The 24,313-nt window shown below is 44.0% G+C and overlaps 2 protein-coding genes and 1 long non-coding RNA gene across 3 annotated transcripts; 1 reads left to right on the top strand and 2 right to left on the bottom strand.

Annotated features, from left to right (window-relative positions):
- The first annotated feature begins 1,132 nt into the window (after positions 1-1,132).
- Positions 1,133-12,045, top strand: trim8b (tripartite motif containing 8b). The gene is made up of 6 exons (XM_086195631.1): positions 1,133-1,638; positions 3,060-3,693; positions 9,109-9,204; positions 9,311-9,576; positions 9,669-9,784; positions 9,879-12,045. The coding sequence occupies exons 2-6, from the start codon at positions 3,088-3,090 to the stop codon at positions 10,574-10,576; spliced, it is 1,782 nt and encodes a 593-aa protein (XP_086051757.1). The 5' UTR covers positions 1,133-1,638; positions 3,060-3,087; the 3' UTR covers positions 10,577-12,045.
- A 223-nt stretch (positions 12,046-12,268) lies between these two features.
- Positions 12,269-16,783, bottom strand: LOC147239858 (uncharacterized). Its single transcript, XR_015111423.1, has 4 exons — positions 16,718-16,783; positions 15,586-15,671; positions 12,413-12,500; positions 12,269-12,314 (listed from the first exon to the last, which is right to left on the bottom strand). It is a non-coding gene; the product is annotated as an uncharacterized LOC147239858 (long non-coding RNA).
- Positions 16,784-19,140: 2,357 nt separating this feature from the next.
- arl3b (ADP ribosylation factor like GTPase 3b) lies at positions 19,141-23,474 on the bottom strand. The gene is made up of 6 exons (XM_086194840.1): positions 23,376-23,474; positions 22,744-22,887; positions 22,472-22,588; positions 22,339-22,389; positions 21,077-21,262; positions 19,141-20,229 (listed from the first exon to the last, which is right to left on the bottom strand). The coding sequence occupies exons 1-6, from the start codon at positions 23,376-23,378 to the stop codon at positions 20,182-20,184; spliced, it is 549 nt and encodes a 182-aa protein (XP_086050966.1). The 5' UTR covers positions 23,379-23,474; the 3' UTR covers positions 19,141-20,181.
- Between the last annotated feature and the right edge of the window lie 839 nt (positions 23,475-24,313).

The following is a 24,313-nucleotide window of genomic DNA, read 5'->3' as shown; positions in this document are numbered from 1 at the left end:
GAATGTTCTACGAATGTTAAATCGTTGACACCGGTAAACTAAAAAAAAAATTCTCGATGCTCCGGAAAATGAACAGACGACCTACATTGTTTATCAGAACTTAGCAGCACATCAGTTTACACTGTTAGATTTGTGGTTTATTTAAAGTTCTCATCCTATGTCCTTCTGCCCCTGATACTCAGTATAGAACCAAACGTGAATAGAGTTATTCCTAAAAAAAAAAAAAAAAAAAATCCTTCAATAAATGCAGTGTTTTTGAAAAACTACAGTTCCCAGATGTTTGTGAAATAATGAAGCCTTAATAAAACGTGTATTCCGGAGCCACATCTGGTGATTTTTAGTTTACATAGACACTAGTGGTGATTTTTAGACTAGATCAACTAGTGAGGCCAGCCTGGGGCCAGTTATTTTGACAGAGGGGCCCATCTTACCCAAGTCAGAAGAGACAAGGCAGTTTATTGCAATTCCTCTAAGTTCAGTACAGCACTAACTCACCAAAACAACATAAAATATCACAAGAAGTTCAATAACATTGTTTGTCACAGTATCAGTATTTTTTCCTTGAAAACTGGTTGATTATACTTGTTTTGAATCGCTTGGAATCCGTTGTGTCCCGCTCTAAGGGATCCGACTGGAATGTTAAGCTACATATTTGTTCCACCTTTCGCATCAGTGCTTTGGCAAGAAGCAATAGCCTCATTTTATAATTATTATTGTAATCTACATAGGGGGGTGTCCAAGGTCAGTACTCTGAAGTGGCACTAGCCCCTGTTGGCCCCCCTAGTACTGCCTCTGATGGATACAAACAGGGTAATTATGATAGATAAATAGGCAAGGCAAGGCAATTTTATTTGTAGAGCCCGTTTTCACAAACAGTTTGTCTCAAAGGGCTTCAAATAGATTTGAGGTATTTATTATTATTGAGGTATTTTCTTACAGTATTTTATGAATATTATTGTAATTTTCTAATAATTTATATTTGTCATTGATGATAAACTGACATTCCTGTAACAGTGACTCAGTTTTTCCTGCTCCTATTACTCTTCTTTTTTTTTTTTTTTTTGTTCACGGCTCAAGAAATGAGTTTTATTTTGAAAAACGAAACCGGAAGTCAGACGTTACAGCGGTTCCCTGACTTTGGTTTTAGACACCAGTCCAGCTCGCCTGCATTCCTCCTCTCTCTAAAGCCTGACCGATAGAGACAGAGAAAGAAAGGAGGGGGGAGAGAGAGAGAGAGAGAGAGAGAGAGCGAGAGAGAGAGAACTCAAATTGTTATTCACAACCGTGCTGGATTTTTATAAACCCGGGACTCGACTCTCAACCGGACCGGTGACCAAATATGGCCACGACTAAATAACCACGTCAAGACTGCACCTTTGGACCTACAACAAAGACAGAAAAGAAAGGGGGGGAAAAAACGGTTGTTTTTCCTTGTATTAAGTCGACAGTTTTCTGCGGTAATGTGGCCGTGTGGGTCGGCTATCGAAGAGCAGCTCTGGTGAAACAGCCTCCAGCCTTTCCACGGCGGATATCTCGGTTTTTTCTTTTTTTTTTTTTTATGAGGATTTGCAAGATGGCTGATGACAGCTACCCCTAACAAGGACAGAAAAAAGCGACGTCCCCTTTAAGATTAGCAGGGTATATTTTTGTATTTTAATAGCTGGATAAATAAATACGGCAGTTTGGTGGTTTGGTTTTGTTTTGTTTTGTTGTTTGAAAATAATTAAAGATTAATAATGTTCTGTACGAGTAACGAGCTCCCTTGCGGGGAAATAGTGCTCATCTAGTGTTATTCTGTACCTGTGGTAGAAAATGGTGAGGTGACGTCTGAGGTAATTTAGACGATTTGATCAAGATAAGGAAGTAGATAAATATGCGGTTGGCTAAAGGCTAAAAGGCGACATAGGTGGACACCAAAGTAAAACGAGACCCCTGGTTGATTTCGTTTTTTGTTTTTGTTTTTTTGCTAATAACATTTCGGGGTCATATTTGATAGATGTGTGGCAGAAGGGAGACCAAAAGGCTCCGCAGCCAACATTCCTGCGGATCCTAAAAAGCCTTTGTTTTGTGCGCAGGAGCCGGACTCGACTATTTAAAACGATTAACTATGCAGTAAACAGCCTGGAAATGATGGTCCGGGTATGATTTTTCTATTTAATAAGATTAGAGGGCCCTTTTGTTGTCGAGAGAGGGAAAACTGGTAGAAAAGCCGAGGCCTTGTGTACAGATATGCGAGCTGTGCCACATAGCAGGCGTTTTTCATCAGGCAGAAATGACGCTTATAATGAGAGGTTGGAGGTTGCTGGGTTATTAATCTGATCTGGCGTTTTATATCCACGGTCATGTTGTAATTGAATTGCTGGTGAAGAAGGGGGGAGGGCTCCTTGAATACTTATTTGATATATGATTAATCGGACAAAAGCATTTGGCTGCGTTGTGTTTATTGAGGGATTCAAGCGTCCTTGAGGTCCTGATCAAACCGTTTTCAGGTTTTAAAAGCTGTGTGTGTGCGCGTGTGTGTATGTGTGAGACTAGTAATCAGGGTGTGGACTAGAGCAGTCCTTTCTCTTGGTTTTCATGCTTGGTTTGTTGGTCTGAATTGGTCCAGTCAATCATAATCCAAGTGAAAAGAAGCTCTCAAGGTGTAAGGGCCTGAGCCGACAGGAAGAGGGATCAAGTGACTTTCAACTCTGGATCATTTTCATATTTGTGTAGATATTTAGGTCTCTGTGCCTTGGCTGTATTTCATGGTTTACCTGTAGCTGGCAGGCTTTTAGCTTCCTGTAGGCCTGAACACACAGGAGGTCTATAGGCAGGCCTAGGGTGTGTGTGTGTGTGTGTGTGTATGTGTGTGTGTCATTTAGAGGAAAGGAAAGCACCATTTACTGTAATCTGTGTAACATCAGCCCCTGCTGTGTGTGTTGAAATAACCAAGGTGTTGTCATCCTCGCCCCAACGTTTTCTCTGGTCTGGAATTTGCCTTCATGCTGCTGCAATAAGCAATACTCAGTCAGGGTCTAGTTTGTTAAATCTCAGTTTGTTTCCTGTGCTGAGGACAGGGAGACAGAGACCTAGAGGAGTTAGTGTATGCCTGCCCGCACCATGATGGCCTCTGACATGGCTGAGACGTGGAGGAACTGTTTTGAGGAGGAGCTCATCTGCCCCATCTGCCTGCACGTGTTCTCAGATCCCATCCAGCTGCCCTGCAAGCACAACTTCTGCCGGGGCTGCATCAGCGAGGCCTGGGCCAAAGACTCCTCGCTGGCCCGCTGCCCCGAGTGCAATCATGCTTACACGCAGAAGCCCAGCCTGGAGAAGAACCACAAACTGTCCAACATAGTTGAGAAGTACAACGCCCTGAGCGTGGAGAAGGCAACCACGCCGGCGTTGCAGTGCATCCTGTGTCGCCGAGGCCCTCCGCTCCCGGCTGTGAAGGTCTGCCTGCGCTGCAACGCGCCATGCTGCCAGTCCCATGTCCAGACTCACCTGCAGCAGCCGTGCTCAGCCTTGGGACACCTGTTGGTGGAGGCGGAGGCTGTGAAGGCTTGGACCTGCCCGCAGCACGACGAGTACAGGCTGTATCACTGCGAGGCCGAGCAGACGGCAGTGTGTCAGTACTGCTGCTTCGCCCGCTGCCACCCCAGCCATGGCCATGCTGTCACTGATGTGGAGCTGCGGCGCAATGACATAAGAGTAAGCAAAATTATTCCCATTATACGCATACAGTAAAGACATCATGACGCAGACAGACAAACCGCCAGAAGGTCGGCTTGAACACGGATGTCAGACATCTTGTGTAATTCATCAATAATCAATAAGTGCTGTGAAGACACCGATTCATGCTCATAACCTCATCACTCCAGGGGGGCAACTGATACCGTTTTCCCAAGGAAGCCGATAACTGATGCTTGCGGCCGATGATCTCAGCGCCAAAATTTGCAGCAAAACAAACCCCCAAAACAGGGCTTGGTCTAAATTTACGTGTTCAATGGAAAGTTTCTCCATGAACAATTACGTTAGCAGTACATTGAAACCTCTTGAAAGTATAAATGATCCAAAAATATAAATATGCACATCAAACTATCTGCAGTTCCCACGCAGCTTTCAGGGAACTGAAAGGGAAAAATAAAACTGCTGAATCAAATTTTACAGATTTTATTGAGGCTTTAATGTGTTTTTTTTTTTCCCCCCTCCCCACCTCTGGTACATTATTGAGTAGGGGGAAAAAAAATCATCTGGAAACTAAAAGTATGCTAATACCAACAATATGAAAAGTGATGAATCTCTAAACGGATAATCGTTCCTGACACCGCACAACTTCTGATTTCCTTTTTCACGCTCGGCAGTCGCCAAGCAAACATCGCCAGAGCAAAGAGAATATTTGAATGCAGTTCTTTGCCACAGTGAAGATGAAAAGTGGAGGTTTTAATGTACAAAGCTGCTATGATCTTTTCTTTAATGTTTGTTTTCACTAAATCATCATACTTAGTCAAACACCAAATGGCCTGTAATGAGAAACAATTGGGTTTGGAGTGTTTCTAGCGCCCGTGTTGGAGTCTATCTTCTAGTCATGCATTTTTTTTTTTTTAGTTGCGATCTATCCCGGCTCATTCTCATCTGTTGGAATGACAAACAATGCAGTGGCGGCTGGAACAATGAGGGCCCCTCCGAGGGTCTTATCTCCCCAGCACAGGTGCATCCTCACTCAGGGATCACCAGTTTTGTGTGTTGTGTGTGCGTGTGTGTGAATGGAGGGGTGGGGGATTAAAGCGACTCGTCACTTGATTCTGCGGTCTTCTTGGGTTTTTTTTTATTTTATTTTTTTATGAACCTCTTCTCCTCCTGGAGGTTTGGTGATCGCCGCCGCTGCCACCGCCTGTTCCAGCTCAGGTTTTCCTCCCCAAGGGGTGTGTGACAAAGCAGTTAGGTCAGAGGGAGAAATATGAGGGCATCACTACTGACTGACTCATGCTCACCTAACACCCCGTTTAGGTGGCAACTGTGTCATGCTTGGGTGTACTTCCTGTTAGTAATGCTATGATTCAGCTTTATGTATAGTTAATATGTCACCTGGGGCGCAGGAAGGACCATCGGGTGGATCCTCGTCTGAAATTTAAAGCCGTATCACTAAAATCCTTGACATTTACAGCTTTTCCTACATTATTTATAATCTGGCTGGATGGTAATTAGAGCCTGATTAATTATGGATTTTTAATTTTGGATACAGATGCTGATGTTTGTGCCTATATTTTTGATGTGAAACACCCACTGATGTCATGTTTTATAAATGAGGATCCTTTAAATCGGGCTATAAAAGAATTGGACTGAGCATGACATGGGAGGGGAGAAAAAAAAACTCACAATCCATGTAATTACAGCCAGAGCTGGATGGATAAATCGGATTTAGAGATGTTCTGACACAATTTGTTCCTTCCTAATTAAAGATGCACCGATCCACATTCTCTCAGGTCCCATTCTGATGCACTTCTGCCATTTAAAATACGGAATCCAGTACCAGAGCCCGTTTTCTTGATCGTGATCCTTATCGTTAGCATTATATTTGAGGTGACATCGCGAGCCTGTCGTAAACCACGCAGCGCCTCTTATTAACAGAAAAAAATATACTCAAAAATTTCCATAAATGTATTTGAAAAGTAATTTATTTGAACTGGATGGCTCGTGGGATCTCTCCCATGTCATTTCAGTAGTTTCATGATAACGGCACAAGCTGTAGGACAGAACCTGGGTCTTCATCAGCGTCATCGTTCCAATATCTGACCTGCGGACAAAGTCCGACTCTTGTCTACATCAGCGCCTGACTCCGATATTCCATCTCTTCTCCTTATAGATTCCTGATACCTGAACTTGAGTATCAGCTGATATCGAGCACTGATCGCTGACCTTAAAGATATATCGCGTGCATGAACGCCGCTCGCCCTGTGAGGATGTGACGTCACCCTATGGCGAAACCCTTGACACAACGTCCTCGACACGTCAATGTTTCATTGGTGGAATGTAAAATATTGACACGTCATTGACATTTTGCTAGCTCCACCTGACTAACGTTGCATATTAATCAATTCTTCCTCACCCTCTTAAAGAATAATTGCCAGGAGAAGCACTGCACAACTTCCTGCGCAGGCTTCGATTTTATAGCCATGAAGAAGAATTGATTACCTGTAATATTAGTCAGAGACAACAGCGCTAGCTTGAAAGTAGCAGGGTCCAGTTTCAGTACTGATAAATTACATGGTTTTGGATCAATGCATCGACATGCATGCCCGCCTCGATTGGAGTTATATCTGATACCGGAATAGGAACTGTAATAATTAATGTTTGGATTCATTTTCCTCCTTGTGGCGTGTCTTTGTTGTGTTGAACCACCTCCATTGAAACAAGAACTGCTTCCTGTAGCCTTAAACAAATGACAATTCTATCAAGCAAACGCAGCAGAGTTGAACTTGAACACAGCTTTTTATTGAAGTGTGGCAATAATTCAGGAACATCACGCACTAAAACAATGAATCACCAGACGAGACGTGTCAGGATGTGAAGACTCACCAGCTCTGCTGTCACACCAAGGATCGGGGGCAACGCTGCGATTGGTTTTCTCCATAATCCATTAACCCTTTCACATGAATTAATATGTTATTTACCGCTAATGGATCCTCCTCGTTGAATATGCTCCCTCACACACGCACACCTCCCTACAGCCACTCCCTCTCCCTCCTCACCTTCACCATCCCCCCTCCCACCAAAATCCACCTCACCCACTCACCATACACCAGCCACTCCAGGCAAGGCCTGACCTTCCCTCTGGCCCTCCTCTCCTGCTCTAGTGGCTCTGATGGAAACGACACTGTAGTGAAATGACAGCTATAGAGTGCCCTCCCCTAGTTATACCCCCACACTCTCTCTGTCTGCCCTCCCTTCCTCCCCCAAAGGTATCCCATACATTTAGTTGCCACCTCCCCCTGGGAAGCTTGGGCTCCTTCAACCCTGTTTTTCCCCTGGCTTCTGCTCGGAGCCTAACTCAATCAATCAGCACAACCAGGTCACAGTACCGGATCTAACATGGCGTGCGTGCTTGAGTGTGTATGTTTGTGTGTGCATGCGTGTGTGTGTGTGTGTGTGTGAGAGAGTGTGTGAGACAGAGAGCTATCTAGGCCAGTTTCCAACCATGTGCTACTGAGGCCCAAGAGTATGCAGGTTTTCATTCCTGACGACGAGCTCTACAGCAGCTGATCACACTGGAAGCTAATGATAAGATCAGCTGTTTGGTTGGAATGACTGAATAATGGTGATGACGATGGTGGTGTTGTGGGGGTGGGGTGTCTGGGGATGCGTCTTCATTTTGTGTGGGGAAATAAGGTTTGGGATTAATGATCGATGCATTCCTTTATTCTCCCTGTTAGCAGCGGTACTATTTCAGGGCTCAGGTAACATGTCTGATCACGATGCCTCTATATAGCCACTGATCCGATGTTTTTCAATGAAATGAGCTGCTATACCGATCAGTTTGATGATGGATCGGCTGTTGCAATGAAATATGATCACTCACAATCTGTCTAAACCGATCCCGTGGCAAAGGCCAGAATCCTGTTTGTGGTGCAGTCAGATGAGTGGGCAAGGACTTCCTCTTCTGCTTGCTGTTTTACTTTTACAGTCTCATACTTGACAAGCAGGAATCAAGTCTGAGATGAGCGACGGTGACTGGATTATTTCAGGAGCTGCACTTAAATGGCGTGAAACTAGAAGGCTAAATCATCATTAGTTGATGCAGACAGGTTAGCGGAGAGCATTTTAGTCAATGCATTCTGCTTCTTTTGTCACTGCGTGGAGTCCAATGCTGCACAGACGCTGACTAAAGTAGGTTCCTTTCACAGCAGCCATTTTGACGTGGGTAAACACAGGTATAATTAATAACATTAATTATGGCCCTGTTCCATTTTGACTGGCTGGGACTTTGGTATTGTGCATCCCGGCTCTGTGGAATGGATATGATACACTAAATAGAACCGGACCATAAATCACTGGATCGGTTCCGCCTGTGTTTACCCTCCTATGACAAGTCAAAATGGCCGCTGCGGGAATCTTGTCCCTTTCAGAATCTCATCAACATCCCCAAAGGATGAAACCTTCCTCTGTGTCTGACTTCTCCTTCAGCCATTTGTTTTTTTAATGATGAAAAATTGAATGACTTGAGTCACGTCTCTTGTGAGCCGGCACCATCGTCAGGTCACTTTAACTCACCCAATAATTTGATCAGGCACGTTAAGAAGGTTTCACCGCTAATTAGCAAATTTCCCTGTGCTAACATGCTACTCTTCAGCGCTGTCATTGTGCACATATTTGCACGCTGACATTTAGCTCAAAGCGCTAACACGACTGCAGGCTCCTGCTCACTTGAATCTGGATCACATCGGCAGAACCGCGTTGTTTTGCCTCCTTCCATCTATCACTAAAGGATGAGCCAAGAAGATTAGTTTTTCACATTAAATATTAATAACATGAAGGATTAGCGTATCTGTGCCAGTGATATCCCTGTGATTATACAATAATGGGAGCAACATAAAGGATTTTTTTTTTTTTAATGATGTGGAGATTTTTTTTTTTTTTTTTTTTTTTTAGGCCATAAGCAAATTGGATGAGCATCTCAGTTTGGCTTCAACAACATGCTGCCATCATCATCATCGTCATCATCATCATCATCCTCATCCTCCCAGAAATAACAAGTGTTGTCACAACATAGGCGTAGCAGGCGGAGCCGCCTCAGCTGTGTGACGAGATGTTTTAAGAGAGCAAATAAAGAAGGTGCACTAAGGAGAGAGGGGAGCTCTCTCTGCCTCCTTATGCCCATTTATCTCTGCCCCCCCCCCCCCCCCCCATTAGTCCTCACTCACTAATGCAAACACAAAATAGCTGTTGGTTGCTATGACAGCACACCCTCCCTCCTCCCCCACAGGGATTGTGTGTTGGATGGGGACTAAATTAGCCGTCTCCTAATATCTCAGGCATGGGGCGGGGACGCTTGCTGAGGTCACAACATCCCGGGGTTTTAAGACTTTCGTCTTTTTTTTTTTTTCCTGTCTCTTTCTCACCCCCCAGCAAAGCTTGTTGCGACAGCAAGAGCGCGTGGAGGAGCGGGTGCAGGAGATCGAAGAGCAGCTTTGCAAACTGGACTCTGACAAGTGTGTGGTGGAGGTAGGTTTTTCGCACCCCGCTGCGTGGGCGTGAAGTCTACCCAGTGTTACATAATACAAGCTACAGTTTCAGTGGTTTTGATGTTTGTGTCGGTGTTTCTTTACAGGACAGGGTTTGTGAGCTTAAAGAAGAGGTGCGCCTGCAGTACCAGCGGATGCACCAGCTCTTGGAGGAGGATCTCGGTCGGACAATGGAGGCTCTGGAGCGGGCCCAGGCACGGTTCTGCCAGGAGAATGCGGCCCAGGTTCTAGCTCTGGGAGAACAGCGTCACGAGGCCCAGAAGCTGCTGAGTTCTATCCACACAGCTTTCAGTAAGGCAGAGGAACTGAGCTTCATGAAGAACACCAAGCCCGTTAAAATCCTCACAGACAGGTGAGAGAGAGAAGTTGTGTAACAAGCCGATGATGCTGCCAGCAGCAGATGTCTTATCTTGTCTGTTGCATGTCTTCTGGTGCTTGCTGCAGGTCTCAGGCATGTGTGGGAAGCAGTCTCCCTCCTTACAAAGTAGGGAATCTAAACTCAAAGATGTTCCTTTCTGAAATCTCCAAAAGAGAGAAGAGCTTGAAGAGAACGCTGGAAGGTACAAAATCAGACACAGCTGAATCCAGAACAGGACAGTCACATGATTTTCCCTTAATTACCACTTATTTACCCTGGTTTCTCTTTGCTCGCAGCTCCTCTCACTCCTCCCTCGACCTTCCTGCAGTCTGTTCCTGCGTATCCCAGCGGCCAGAGTTCTGGCTCTGGAGCAGAGAAACGGAAACATTCCACCGCCTTCCCAGAAGGTAACGGGAACGTTGGAAAAAATACAGCACCAGGTTTCAAAGACGGTTCCTCCTCTTCATCATCTTCCTCATCGTTAGCCAAGCAACCGTACCTGGGCTCCAGCTCTGCCTCTGGTGAAGGCCAGTCCACCAATCAGCAGCCTCTTGGCCCCTGCGGCCCGCCTCACATCAGCGAGAGCAGTGGAGCAGGAAGTGGAAGTGGCTCGCTGACCAACCACCATTCTGGTTCTGTGTTTGGTTCCTCGCACTTTCCTCCCGGAGGCAGCAGCTCCTCCCACTCCTCCCAGCAGGCAGTGCTGCCACAGTATGGCGGCCGTAAGATCCTGGTGTGTACGATGGATAACTGCTACTGCTCCGGAGTGCCCTCCGTGTCGGGCCACCGCAGCCACCCCCCGTACCCACGCTCAGGCTCCTTTCCATGGGTTAGTGCCCAAGACTACCCCCCACCCCCAGGCCTGGCCTCTGGAGGTCCGTCCATGCAGGGCTTGGCAGTGAGGGACTGGATAGACGCCTCACAGACACACAGACATGCAGATTTCTATGGGCTGTATGGGCAGCCCTCAACAAAGCACTATGTCACCAGTTAACAGAGTAGATTCACACACACACACACACACACACACACACACACACACACACACTCGGATATAAAGACAGGCACCACAATATAGCACATCTTTACCGACTTAACTGAAAAATAACATCAGTACTCTCAAATAATGCCGTTATACTCAACACACATTTTAAATACTCACACACACACACACACAAGATCTAGAGTACACATTCGGGGGCAGGGTTGATCTCTATGTGTTTTTATTTTCTTTCTTTTTGGTCAGTGTTTATGTAGTGTATTATATATGTAAAATGCATATATAGCCAACTGGCACAACTCAGCATTTTACACATGAAGAGACGGAGACGAGGGGATGAGATGCATCTTTTTATTTATAGAGCAGGAGATGAAAATGAACTTCTAGTGGAAAATCTTATTCATGGAGGCTACAGGTAAAAGAGAGGATACCCTGCAGTGTTGTTGAGCTTTTCCAGTTTAGCGTCTCATGTTTCTCTGATATAATCACACCTCCAGTTGTACTGAGGTCAGTTGCCTTATGTTATTAGCATATTTGTCTCAGCCCAGCTGACTTTATTTGATAGATCCTTTAAAGAGGGACTGCCATCCCCTAGTGTCTCTTCTTTTTTCTTTTTTTTAATTTTCTTCATGGCGCTTCTTCCGTTTCTTTGCTGAGTTCAGGGATGGATACTTACGGCTTGAACACAAAACGCTCTTCCATGGAACACCCACAATGCACTTGTGGACGCCTTGTTATGCCTGGACTACAGATGCTGAACCACAGAGGGACACTAGAACTGAATCTGAAGGGCCGATTGACCCCCGGCCTTGGGGAGTTCAGCGCTTATTCTGAGCACTCTTCTTTCAGACATGGGGATCCACTTCCCCTTCCTGCTGCCATGCTTCCCACATGGCAGGAAATCTCCTGACAAAGACTGTTTCCATTTAGTGATTACAATGACTTTGTGTTTTTTTGGTACATCTGTAGGTTTCATGCTTGTCTTGAGAGACTCTTTGATTGTAGAGTAAGACGAGACCGGACAGGCCAAACCAATCAAGCATCTAGAGGATTTGATGATGATGTAATTTTACTTCCTTCAGGGCAAAGATGTCACTTCCTCTCAATAAGCACACAAGCTCTTGGCTTCCTGTTTGCAGCTGTAAGCATGCAAGGAAGAGTTTTTTTAAGCACTCAAAAGAAGAACAATAGGGAAAAAAAAGAAACTGTATGCAGTTTTAAAAATGAGAGTATGGAAGATAAAGACGGGTGGGAGGGATTTTTTTTCATGAACTTTTTCTAAAAGATCGAGACTGGACTGCGAGATGGAAGCAATGGTCATCATTAAAAGGAGCCGTTACACAGTCAACATAAAGAGAAAAAAAAACAACAACATAAAAGTATCTTTTTATGTAAATATTTTGTGAAATGGAAAAATTACAGACGTGATTTGGAGGAGGGTTCCAAATAAATGAACAAATTTAAACCAGTCTCTGCTGTCAACTTTGTGTGTGCAAATTGTTTTGTGGGACAAAAAAAGCCGTATTTTGTTATTGTTGTGGAGGGCTTGGCCAGTCCATGCAGCGTCTCACCATTTCTAAGGGATCTGTCACCACATCCTGGGTTTGAATGGGTTCCTGTAGTTTATGACAACTTTCCCTGCAGCGTTACTCATTAATTTCTGTATCTCAAATGGAGGAATGCAGCTGGTTAGTAGGTCCTAACTGTGGACCCGAAAACACCTGCTAGAAAGCTGATAAGAGCAGAATTAGTTTACTGTTGAATTCCAGATATGATGCTCATAAACCCTTCCATCCATCCGTCCGTCCATCCATTCTCTATGCCACTTACCCGTTAAAGGTTGCGAGGGTGGGGGGTGGGCTGGAGGCTTTCCTAGAGGCGAAGTTCCCCCTGGAGGGGTCACCAGTCCATCACAGGGCTATCAGGAGAAATTAGAGGTTCAGTATCTTGCTCAAGGATCGAACCAGCGACCCTTTGGTTACCAGACAGCCACCACCTCTAGGTTTTCCTACAGCATGAACCCAATCTCTAGGTTGGATTTCTGGTTTCTGAGTTGTCTTGACAACAGCATATGACCTAGTTACAAATGAAAACAATTATTGTTTTGGAAACAAATGAAACCATATGCTTACAACAAAGACCCATAAACTACAGCTAGCTTAGCCTAAGCTACAGCTAGCTTAGCCTAAGCTACAGCTAGCTTAGCCTAGTATTGACAAGGATTGTTGCCCAGTCCTGTTGTCAATAAATCCCGTAAAAAGATCAAAACTAGAAGGATGAATGACTGTCGTGTAGTACTTCATAACTACCACACCCTTCCTCAAACCATTTATTCTTACTGGAAGCTTTTATAATTTTAAATTGAGATATAAATATGAAGGTGACTGGTCAATGAAGTGCTTAGAAAAAAAAAACTCTTTCAGGATAGAATTTGATGGGGCTTTTACTCTGAATCCGGTGTACTGAGTAAAAACCAAAGGCATTACCTGGGTTTCAGGGCTGTTATTTTGGAATACATCAGCACAACAGTGAGTGCTTAGTCGGTCCAGGCTGAAAAAACACAAGTGGCATTACAGGTCAGGACAGACCAGGGCTAGCAGGTTAGCATGCTAACTTCAGCATCTGCAACATGGATGTTCAACTCTGACATAATTCCAAAAGGTAGCTTTTACACCATTTAACCCCCCCAAAATCAGCATATCTCCTGCTTCTTCTCAAACGTAGGAATATTGTCTTTCTGCCCGCTTTATATTTTTGACAATGAATCTTTTCGTGTATTTATTAATCTTAAAAGGCCCATTAGGAGGAGGGAAAAATAAAATTTAAGCCTCTCTGGTGTCCACCCGCTGCAACCCAATGTGTGGGTGGAGGCCTGCAGGGAGAAAACAGGATGAAGGAGAAGTCTTGAGATGAGTGAGTGTGTTTGTTCCCCTCAGCCTGATTAGCTGTTGCATTACTGCTTTCCCCTACCCAGCAATTTGATCCTCAATCCCATTCAGACACGGAGATGATCCACTTGTGTGGTGTGTGTGTGTGTGTGTGTGTGTGTTAATAGGTAATGCTGTACAATAAAAACTAGCAGACACAAGCTAGTAGACTTGAAACTTCCAAGTTTTTTTTTCCTTCAGGAATTTTTTGTGATTCGCTCAAAAGCTTCGGACATTTTCAGAAATGTTTAAATTTCTCTATCTTTAGAATAATTTTTTTCACTTTATTTTTATACAGATAAACAAAGTAAGATAGAACAAGCTAATTTGTTAGCTTTCAGGCAGAACGAGGCTAGGCTAAGCTAGTTGTAGCTTACAGGACTTTGGTGAAAGTATGTGGTTTCATTCCCTTTTGCTGTTTTTTTTCCTTCAGGAATTCATGTGATTTACTCAACAGCTTCAGACATTTCTGATTTCTTTATCTTAAACTTAAGTTTTTTCATTCTTGATTGTTGCATGGGTAAACCAAGTGAGATAAAAACGAGCTAATTTGTCAGCTTTCAGGCAGAGCGAGGCTAGGCTAAGCTAACTGTAGCTTTTAGGTCATTGGTGAAAGTACGTGGTTCCATTCATTTTCAAAATATAATTGTGTTGTCATTTGTAACTTGGTCATATCAGAGAGGTAGAGAAAACATGGCTCTGGGTCATGTGCCACAGTCATATGCTGTTGTCAAGACAACTCAGAAACCAGAAATCCAAACTAGAGATTGGGTTCATGCTGTAGGAAAGAATGATACACTGTAATGATACTGAGTCGCTACAATAGCTGTTAAATTCCATATCCTGCTATAATCACTGAGATACAAAGGTTTATGCACATTTTAAACCAGTACCAGGGTTGCATGATTCATCGAAATTAATCACAAATTGAATTTGTCCAACTGTAATAATTAAATCGCAGGAAGCTGTGAAATTTGTTCGGGCAAAATACGATTTTAAATTGTTTAGTGTGGCAGAAATGTGTTTCCAAGACATCATCTTCTACAGACTTCATTGAATACAGATCACCGCAAAAACGCGACACAGCCAATCCACTAACATTCATTGTGCTAAGCTAATTAGCAGTCAGCTGATCTTCTCTAAGCCTTTGCTCCCTAATGAAGCACAGAAGAAAGATGGGTATCTTTCCTCTGGTCTAGATCTGGGGTGGACCGCATGTAAGCACATTTCCCCAAAGGTTTGGAAGGCTCGGGCTTACATCCAGGCCAGAGAACAAGCACTTTGGCTGACAAATTTATGGGCTAGGTTGCGTGTATCAGTGCTGTTCCATGTCTTAAAAGTGCTTAGAAACAGGAAATTTTAGCATCTGCAATTCAATGATAACTGGCTGAAAAGGAAGATCATGCCCAACAGTTAAAGCTCAAAACCTGCCGGATTTCTTTTTTTAAGGCCAACGCTGAGCTTCCAGGCATAGAGAAACATCACTCCGTCATTTCTTCCCTTCTAACAACAATCAGTGGTTACTCTACACGTAAAAACAAACATTTCAATCATGTTGCTCATTTTAGCTCCACCCTCGTATTACTCCCACCTATTTCCCCTCCCAGGTCGCAGAGGTCTGATGTGGGTCCTTCTTCTCACGTCAGCAAACCTCAGCAGAGACACAGGCAGCCAATAATGGAGGGGTCGGAGGTGCAGCATAAATAACAGCGCCGCTTTTCTATCTCTCTCTTTCTCTCTCTCTCTCTCTTTGACACAAACACACACACACAATCACTCCCCTCTTTCACTCTCCTGACACACACATTTTCTCACACTTGTGCACACAGCTGCTGAACAGCTGTCTGATCCTGGAGGGGAGAGAAAGTAATCCGGTCGCCTACATCTCTGATATATATCTCTGTCATGGATGGCTCCTTCAAATTTCCTCTAAACACACATACTGTGTGTGTGTGTGTGTGTGTGTGTGTGTGTGGAGGACAGGGGTTTATCATCATCATTAAGTTCATACTGACTCAGTTTATGGTTCGTGGCTGTTGGTTCATACATGTTAGCATGTTAGCAAGCATCATTTACCTCACAGCCTCACAGTAGCACGGCCTCTGCTGTTCTTCATCAAGCTCTGAGCTCTAATCTATGAAAGTACTTTGTTTCCCAGAGTGCTTTGTCAGAACAGAGAGTCAGAAAGGAGGAACAACATGAGTACGTTCTGTCTTTGTGAGAGGAGAGGAAGACCAGACAATGAGAATCTTTGTGAGTGAAGAAGAGGCTGTTTGCGAGTCTCCCAGGCCCTCTCGGCTTCAGTCGCATACAATGTTACACAAAGTCAAACACACAACGCACTGTTCCTACAGCCGGCACACACTCTCAGACATGTAACACCTCCAAATGTCTTCTGGGCAATTATTTATGACCTGGATGTGGTTGAGCTTCTCTGCGGCTTAAAAGTGGAACAAATTGCCAGAAGACTTGGAACAGGGCTGACTACTTTCAAATCTGAGCTAAAGGCCTCTTTACTTTGTTTTTAATTAGTTAAGGTTTAATTTAATTTCATGTCCTTGTTTATTGTTTATTTTCTTTTTACCGTGTGTGTGTGTGTGTGTGTGTGTGCTTTTTCTTGCTTTTGCAGTTTTTAATCATGTCTTTCCTGAGTGCTCTATGAAATTTACCATCTAAATTTGCCTAGGAGTTCAATAGTAGGAGAAATAAATGATTAAACTCACTCTGCACCAGGAGCTTTTAAAGTTCTCGTCTACTTTTAGACTCTAAGCATTCATTATTTTCAGGAAAAGTGCTGTAAGCTAAATGCTAATGCTAGAAATATCAACATGGCAGCAATAACGTGTTTTACTAGGAACGGGTTGAAAAATTTCAACTCCTGATTGGTTGATAACCGTGATATAATTAGCGTTTATCACAGCAATGATGCCATTTACCTTTTTACATTTCTATTTTTAAATATGACTCCACAGCGACACAGAGCTGCGATTCATGCTTGTTATTCAAGTACTAATTAGCACCTAATAAACATGCAGCTGAAGCTAATATGTCATTGATTTTTGCAGGTATGTGTGCGTCATTCTCAGGGAACATGAATGTCTGCACCAGATCTCATGGTAATTCGTTCACCAGCTGCTGAGACATTTCGCGAAAAACCAAATATGTGAGGGTGGTGAGAGGAAATGACAAATCTAGAAACTGCACTCACTGTTTGGTTACTTCCTCTGAGGAGTTCATGTTTTCTTGGATGTTTGTTTGTTTGTCTGTCGGCAAGATTATGCCAAAAAATACGTGGCTGATTTTCGTCAAACATGTCCAAATTAATCACAGCGCCACCTGGTGGCATGAAGAAGTGACAAGCTTTGGCACTTTGAGGTGCTCCCCCCAGCTGGTCGACCACATTGATGTCAAATTCTGTCTGACACACGTCAGGAAGGTGATGGTGAGTTACTGCAAAGCCTGTGAGTTTATACCAAACAGCGTTACCGGGACAAGGTGTCGAATTCGGTATTTCACCCCAGAACATGTCGTAAACTGTTGGAACTGGACTCCACAAATTAAGATCTTTTCCAAACCGCTCTCATTTGATGAGTCCCGACCTGAAAACCCGTATAAGCTGAATTTCAGCTATAGCACCACCTAGCGGATACAGGAAGTTAGCCCAATTTACATTAAAATGACACTGTGACCTATAGCAAAATAATATACGGTGTGTGTTCTGTAACACCACCTAGTGGACTCAGAAGGTTATATTTGTGTCACATTACACATTAGTCCGGTCCACATCAGGGGCCGAATGTTCGTTTGGCCCTCAGAATCAGTGATTTTTCCTATTTATCCATTTTCAGTCCATTGTTGTGCCTTAGTAGCTGCTTTAAACTGTAACATACGCGCGTGTGTGTGTGTGTGTGTGTGTGTGTGTGTGTGTGCGCGCGCCAGAGGTCATTCAACATTTGACACGGATTCTCATATCACCTCCGAATTCAAACTCAGGCCGTGTGGGACCGACCTTCAAGGTCACTGTGGTCCCCGCTGTAGTGCACAGTTACCGGAGGCTAAGTGGCTACAGCTACGTACGTATACATGTGTGGCAGCACTAAGCAGGTGATGAGGAGCCTCAGCAGCATATCATGGTGGAAGTAGAAGACAGATGTTTTGAAACCCCCACGCTAATCTTCAGGTGCTCTCGTGTGTCGCTGCAGCCAAACACTCAGGATATTGGAGCGGCGGATGGCTGGTCTATACGGCTTCAGCGCTGCTGCCAGTTTCAGTTTCCAACCACAAGTCATCACTGTTTATTTTTTAAACCATGATGATTTTCTATCTTAGTCACAAGACGTGTTGGAGCCTCTTGAAGATGTTCTTTGAATTTAACAGGTCACAGACTGAAGATCTACTGGCTCTTAGTTCATTGGCTAATTCAGGTTCTATGCGTGCAACTTAAAACTTTTTACTTTTCCAAGAGGTTTTGCCACTAGACCTCATGAGCGCAGACCAAATCTACAGTAGATACAAGAAAGCTTTGCACTGTCCAGCTCCTAAACTAAGTTTTTCTGAAGATAAACTTTGCTTATTAACCACAAACACTGTCACCACCTGAACTTTTACTCATGGTTATTGTTGCGACCGTGGCGATGACGACCCCCTAAAAAAAAAATTTAAAAAAAAGGGTTTTTTTAATCATATTAGGAAAGTCCCATATTGTCTACGCTTGGAATTAACCCTTAACTTTTAATTTATCTTAAGCTAAACCATCATCTTTTTCCTCATTGTGTTGAACCGCAACCACAGTTTCATCACAACCTAAAAAAAACAAACATTATTTAAGAGTCATTTGAGAATATTTTAAAAGGTGATGTCATCCTGCCGATGCCTGGTGATGGGGGCGTCGCACCAGAGAGCTCGGCGCCTTGCAGTATGTGTCACTCTAGAGCACCCAACTACATATTTAGTCAGATATGGATGACTCCGATTTCTCTTTTGATACAGCTGCTCAACAGCTGGGTTGTAAATAATCCTCCTGGTTCCCGTTCAGCTGCTTCTTTACTGCTTGATACAGCCGAATACTGCAGCGATAAAAGTACAGTCAGGGGCGCGTCTTTTGTCTGCAGTAGTACTTTCACATTGAGATCGCAATATTTTTCTGGAAAACCTTCAGAGAAGATCTGGAGGATCGGTGGTACACGTGTCTGAGTTGTACGTAGTCGTACGCCTTTTTGATGAAAAACTGGAACTCATTGGGTACAACGTTGTGACTGAATAAAGAAGTAGTATCACATGCCTGAAAAACACAAATTGCCCACTGAAATTAATACACTTTGTTATTTCTGCAGCTCACAGTTGGTTCGTCCTTCCATTCTGACATCACACGTATTTAATCTTGAATATGTATCTGAGTATTAACACTGACCGCGTCAGACATGTTGCAGTACTCTCACCACCCAGTTAACCAGTTAATCTGAGCTCCAGGGATCTGCTGTCTCCCACAGAGGCCTCTCCAGTCCGGCTGTCATGAATAGCTGACCGCACCTGTTACCGATGTGAGACCACTGGCTTTGATTTGTTCTTAAAAATCCCTCCATGATTTGAGTTAAAAAAAAAAAAAGAGAGAAAATCAGAAGAACAAAACTTTTGACGAAATGTTCTTTTTTCCTGATATTTTTATTCACATACAGTACCTTCAATTCTGGACAGATTACATTCAAGAATATCAAAAGGAAATGCCGTGAATTCCATCACTACCAAAAAGTCGCACAAAGAAATGCACTGGGACGTACATTACATACATGTTAAAAATCTGCCAGCATATATCAGCTATGCAAACATTATAGACTACAACGTATAGCCAGTAACACATACTCTATAACATGTGCATAACATAACATATGAACACGGGGCCGGGCTATTTACAGTTGATCCAAAATAACGTACTTCCCCTGAACCATTTCATTGGTTTTTATACATAATAACATGTCTTTTCGTGGGGAGAGTTGAAGAGAGATTCTCCAACGTCACACTCATCCCTTGTTTTGTCTGAAAGCGCTCTACTGCACCATAAATAAAACAATTACAAAAATATACCTCACTTCAAACAGAGCCATGACAGGAAAAAACACTCACAGCCGTTGCAGAATGATTACAAAAAAATAATCCAAAAAAAAAAAAACGTATCAACCTGAAGGGATGGAATGAAGAGAAGATGAAGGTGGGGGGGCGTGGTGGGGGGGAGGGTTGTGTGTGTGTGTGTGTGTGTGTGGGGGGGGGGGGGGGGCGGGCGGCGTTCCAGGACAGAGTGTAAAATGAAGTTAAGAACATGCTGGAATTCCAATAAAAACAGCAGCTAAATGGGAATGTTTGTGGTTCTGACATGATGGTGGCAGAGACACTGACGTAGGTCGACTGGATGGAGGGACTGACTTTCCCTTTGAAGCCAGCCCCCCCCCCCCGCCCCCTTTCCTTTTCATGGAAACAAATAAACCATTGGAAGATGTGTGGGACTTAGTCAACATCAGCGATACAGGAATGCAGGGGTTAAAAAGTCCATGTTGGATTAGTAGTGTGTACATTCACAGGTGTATCCCATTGTGTTAAGGCTCAGGAGGGTGGATGTGTGTCAGTGGACTGGTGCCGGTGCTGCTGCTCCTCCTGAGGAGTACGAGACCAGAAGCCGAGCTACTTTTTCTTGGAGTTGACACTCTTGCAGACCCAGTTCATCCCCTCCTGCATTTCAGAGAAAAATCAGGATGATGGGAACAGAGGTGGCGTTTGGATCAGGTGCCGACACGGACAAGATTCACAGGTCAGATCTCAGAGAGACGGTATTGATCCATTGTTTGACTGGATCATGAAACCGCCATAAAGCAACATGAGACACATCACACAGTTCTAAAACGTTGCTTTGGAATACGTTTAACAGTCATGAATTCATGTGTATGTTCTCCTAATTAAGAAGTAGTGTTATAGGGTTCACATAATGCCAACAATTACAATAATGATCCATCCATCCATTGTCTTCTGCTTTTCCTGTCAAGGGTCATGGGGGGGAGGGGGTGGAGCCTATCCCAGCAGCCTTCAGGCGAGAGGCGGGGTTCACCCTGGACAGGTCACCAATTTATCTCAGGGCCAACACATAGAGACAGACAACCATTCACACTCACAGCCACACCTACGGTCAATTTAGAGAATCAATCAGCCTCGTCCCCTCTTGATGTCTTTGGACTGTGGGAGGAAGCTGGAGTACCAGAGAGAACCCACACAGGAACAGGGAGAACATGGAGACTCCACACAGAAAGATCCTGTGATGGAGCTGGGACTTGAACCCAGAACCTTCTTGCTGTGAGGCGACAGTGCCGACCACTGCACCACCGTGCCGCTCCAAAATAATGATCATATTCAGGAAATCAAAATGTGGTATCAGAATCAGTTTTGGCACTTGTGCTTTGAACTGGAGCAGGAAAATATGTGATTGGTGCATCACTCAGTGTGAATCAGAAAAAAAACGACATCGAGCAAACAAATGTTAAAAAAAAAAGAAAAAAAAAGGGAAAAGCTCGAGCTGCACGCTTACCTGAATCCCCTCACCAGTGAGGGCGGAGCAGGACTGGATCTGCCACATGCGATCCCGGATAGTGTGCAGGTTGAGACCCTCAGCGATCTCAGAGGCCGGGGCGGCCGTCAGCAGGTCCTGTTTGTTAGCAAAGATCAGCACCGGAACGCCGCTCAACTTCTCCTCATCCAGTAACTCGGCCAGCTCCTGGAACGCAGATTAAGACCATTTTAACAAACTGATTTCAATTCAGGGGACAGAATCCAAAGGAGCTGGAAATACAGACGGAAGCCAGCACCCACATGCTTTAGGATCTGCCTGAGATGGTTTGGGACATGTCTGACCACAGTTTGTCCTCTGGATAAGCAGGCAAATTCCTTTCCATACTAACAGGATCGGGGGCTGCACGGTGGTGCAGTGGTCAGCACTGTGGCCTCACAGCAGGAAGGTTCTGGGTTCCAGCCCCGGCTGGAGCACAGGGTCTTTCTGTGTGGAGTCTCCATGTTCTCCCTGTTCCTGTGTGGGTTCTCTCTGGTACTCCAGCTTCCTCCCACAGTCCAAAGACATCAAGAGGGGACGAGGCTGATTGATACTCTAAATTGACCGTAGGTGTGACTGTGAGTGTGAATGGTTGTTCGTCTCTGTGTGTTGGCCCTGCGATGGACTGGCGACCTGTCCAGGGTGAACCCCGCCTCTCACCCGTAGATGCTGGGATAGGCTCCACCCCCCCGTGACCCTTACTTGTAAGGAATAAGTGGAAGATGACGATGGATGGATGGACTAACAGGATCTTATATCAATATTACACACACACACACAAAAAAAATCATAGAAAAAAAATGGAGATGTATGATCTGTTCAAGTTGACATTGGAATTTCCAAGTTCCCCCTGGGGAAATTTCAACTGGGAACCCCAGACGTCACACTTCCTTTTGGAAACTTGGAAATCCCAGAAGAACTGGTGAAAGACATAATTCAGTGGGATTTCTTTAACAAGACACCATTTTGATGACTTATGTCTTCATTGTGCCGCATTAAATCAGTAGCGCAAACGGTACTGTTGGCTCCTGTCTGAGGACATGTTGCTACAACATTTATATGAGCAAACTAGGTTTTTCTTTAAACAACAGTATTGCAGGTCAACCTCACAAAGCCTTTGTTCAAACAGAAGGCAGGATGAATGAACGAAAATTCTCTTCTCTGGGTTGTTTCATTCTAGTGTGATTGCAGGCAAACGCAAAGATACACACAAACATTTGTACCACAAACACTAGTTTACATACCTGGCCCGTCTCCTCAAACCTCTTTCTGTCAGCACTGTCAATGACATAAATCTGAAGCAAAGACAGAAGTTTTCCTTGTCAGCGCAGGCAGCTGGTTCAAAACTCAAAGGTAATCAATCCTAAATAAACTCACCAGTACGTCTGTGTTTTCAAAGTAGTTTCTCCAGTACGGTCTGATCTTCCTCTGGCCTCCAATATCCCAAACATTTAGTTTAAAACCCTGAGACTGGACACTCTTGATGTTGAAACCCTGAGGAGGAAAGCCAAATATTTAAACATGCAGAAGAAAGCCATCCATTCATCCTTGTTCTGTTTTAGCTGATAAGCCATGTGATGAGGGTCAACACACACACACACACACACACACACACACACACACACACACACACACACACACACACACACCTGTGTGGGGGTGATGTGGCTGATGTCCTCAGATGCCAGCTGCTTGAGCAGGGTGGTCTTCCCTCCGTTGTCCAGACCCAGCAGCAGTATCCGAACCTCCTGGTCTGGTGTGCTTTTCAGCTTACGAAGGATGGACAGCAATCCCTGCAACAGGTGGTGGACACGCATGTGATGTTTCTATGCTAAAATGATAGTGGGGAGCGCTGCTGCAGCACTAGCTCCATCAATACATTTCTGCCCTACATCCTGCGGGCTCCTCGCTAGGCCGTGTAATTACATGTCTAGTCTGTGTTGGGGGGGGGGGGGAGAAATTTACTTAAAGCAACAATAGATGAGGACGATGTAAGTAGTTGGTCGCACTGTCGTCTTTACTTAACCGTCTGCTTCTTTGAGTGTCGAGCCGGCTAGCGGCACGCAAATGGGAGCTAAACATAGCTAACTTGCTAAGCTAATCTCCCCTGATAACTGCACGAAGCAACAAGGCAGCTTTTACATTGTAGTGTCATATTTCGGGACAGTCGTATGTATAAAACCGTAAGTTAATTCTAGTGAGCGCTACGTGGCGCACATACGCCCATTCAGAGACTCATACGAACAGTTAATGTCTAATTATTACGGTATATTAAACTCACCATCTTGTTGCCTTCTCTCTTGGAGACGCTGCCGAGGGTTACTAAGGGGAGTGACGTCAGACGCACAGTAACGGGGACGACGCAACTATGGAGGGCTAATTTAGCTCCCCGCTAAACTTGCAGCTCGATGTAGTCAAAACATAGCGGCTAATGTCATTATCATAAGCCCAACACAGATGCCACTGAACCCTGGTCAAACACATTACAGACTGCCATATGTATATATATATATATATATATATATATATATATATATATATATATATATATATATATATATATATATATATATATATATACTGTATATATAGTATGTATATTTTAATATTTAAAAGTGGACTTTTAAACATTTCCTGTTCTTCATGTCAAAAATCTGGGAGTCTGATTATGCCAGCATGTTAGCTTTGCGGTAGGTTCAGAAGATTTAAATCAGGAAATTTAGTTTAAATATCTGAATTTAAACAGAACTGTCAAGTTATTATATCCAGTGTTTATCCCAGACATATTTAACTTGTCAGTTCTGTTTGAAGTTGTTCCTGCACATTTAGGTCGAAAGGAACGTGAAGCAGACACACAACTCACCATCATGTGTAATAACGCATCATGACATAGGCTATAGGACCCAGAGTTTACATAAAGACAGTAGGCTTTGACATTTGACCCCTGTCTTGTTTTGCAATTGCAGGATAGAGTTCATTAAATTAATATAAGTTACAATTTCAATGTCACCTCGCAAAACAAACGAAGGCAATGCTTATCTACTCTGTGTTCCTCTGATTGTTGTGGCTGGAAGTAAGATCAGCCAACACTTGATTGTTGTTTCTTTTCTTTCAGAATGACAAGCCGTTTCTCCTTTCTTGTCAGATGTCAGGGCCACTTTTTCAGATTTAAGGAAGAATTCCCCCTTGATATGGCTTTGGCTTTCTGTTAGGAATCAA

This window comes from Aulostomus chinensis, chromosome 23 (assembly GCF_037954235.1).
Source record: "Aulostomus chinensis isolate RoL2024-O1b breed Wild chromosome 23, RoL_Achi_v1.0, whole genome shotgun sequence".
NCBI classification, from domain to species: Eukaryota; Metazoa; Chordata; class Actinopteri; order Syngnathiformes; family Aulostomidae; genus Aulostomus; species Aulostomus chinensis.
Note: the sequence above shows the minus strand (reverse complement) of the source record. Positions and strands in the feature narration are given on the sequence as shown.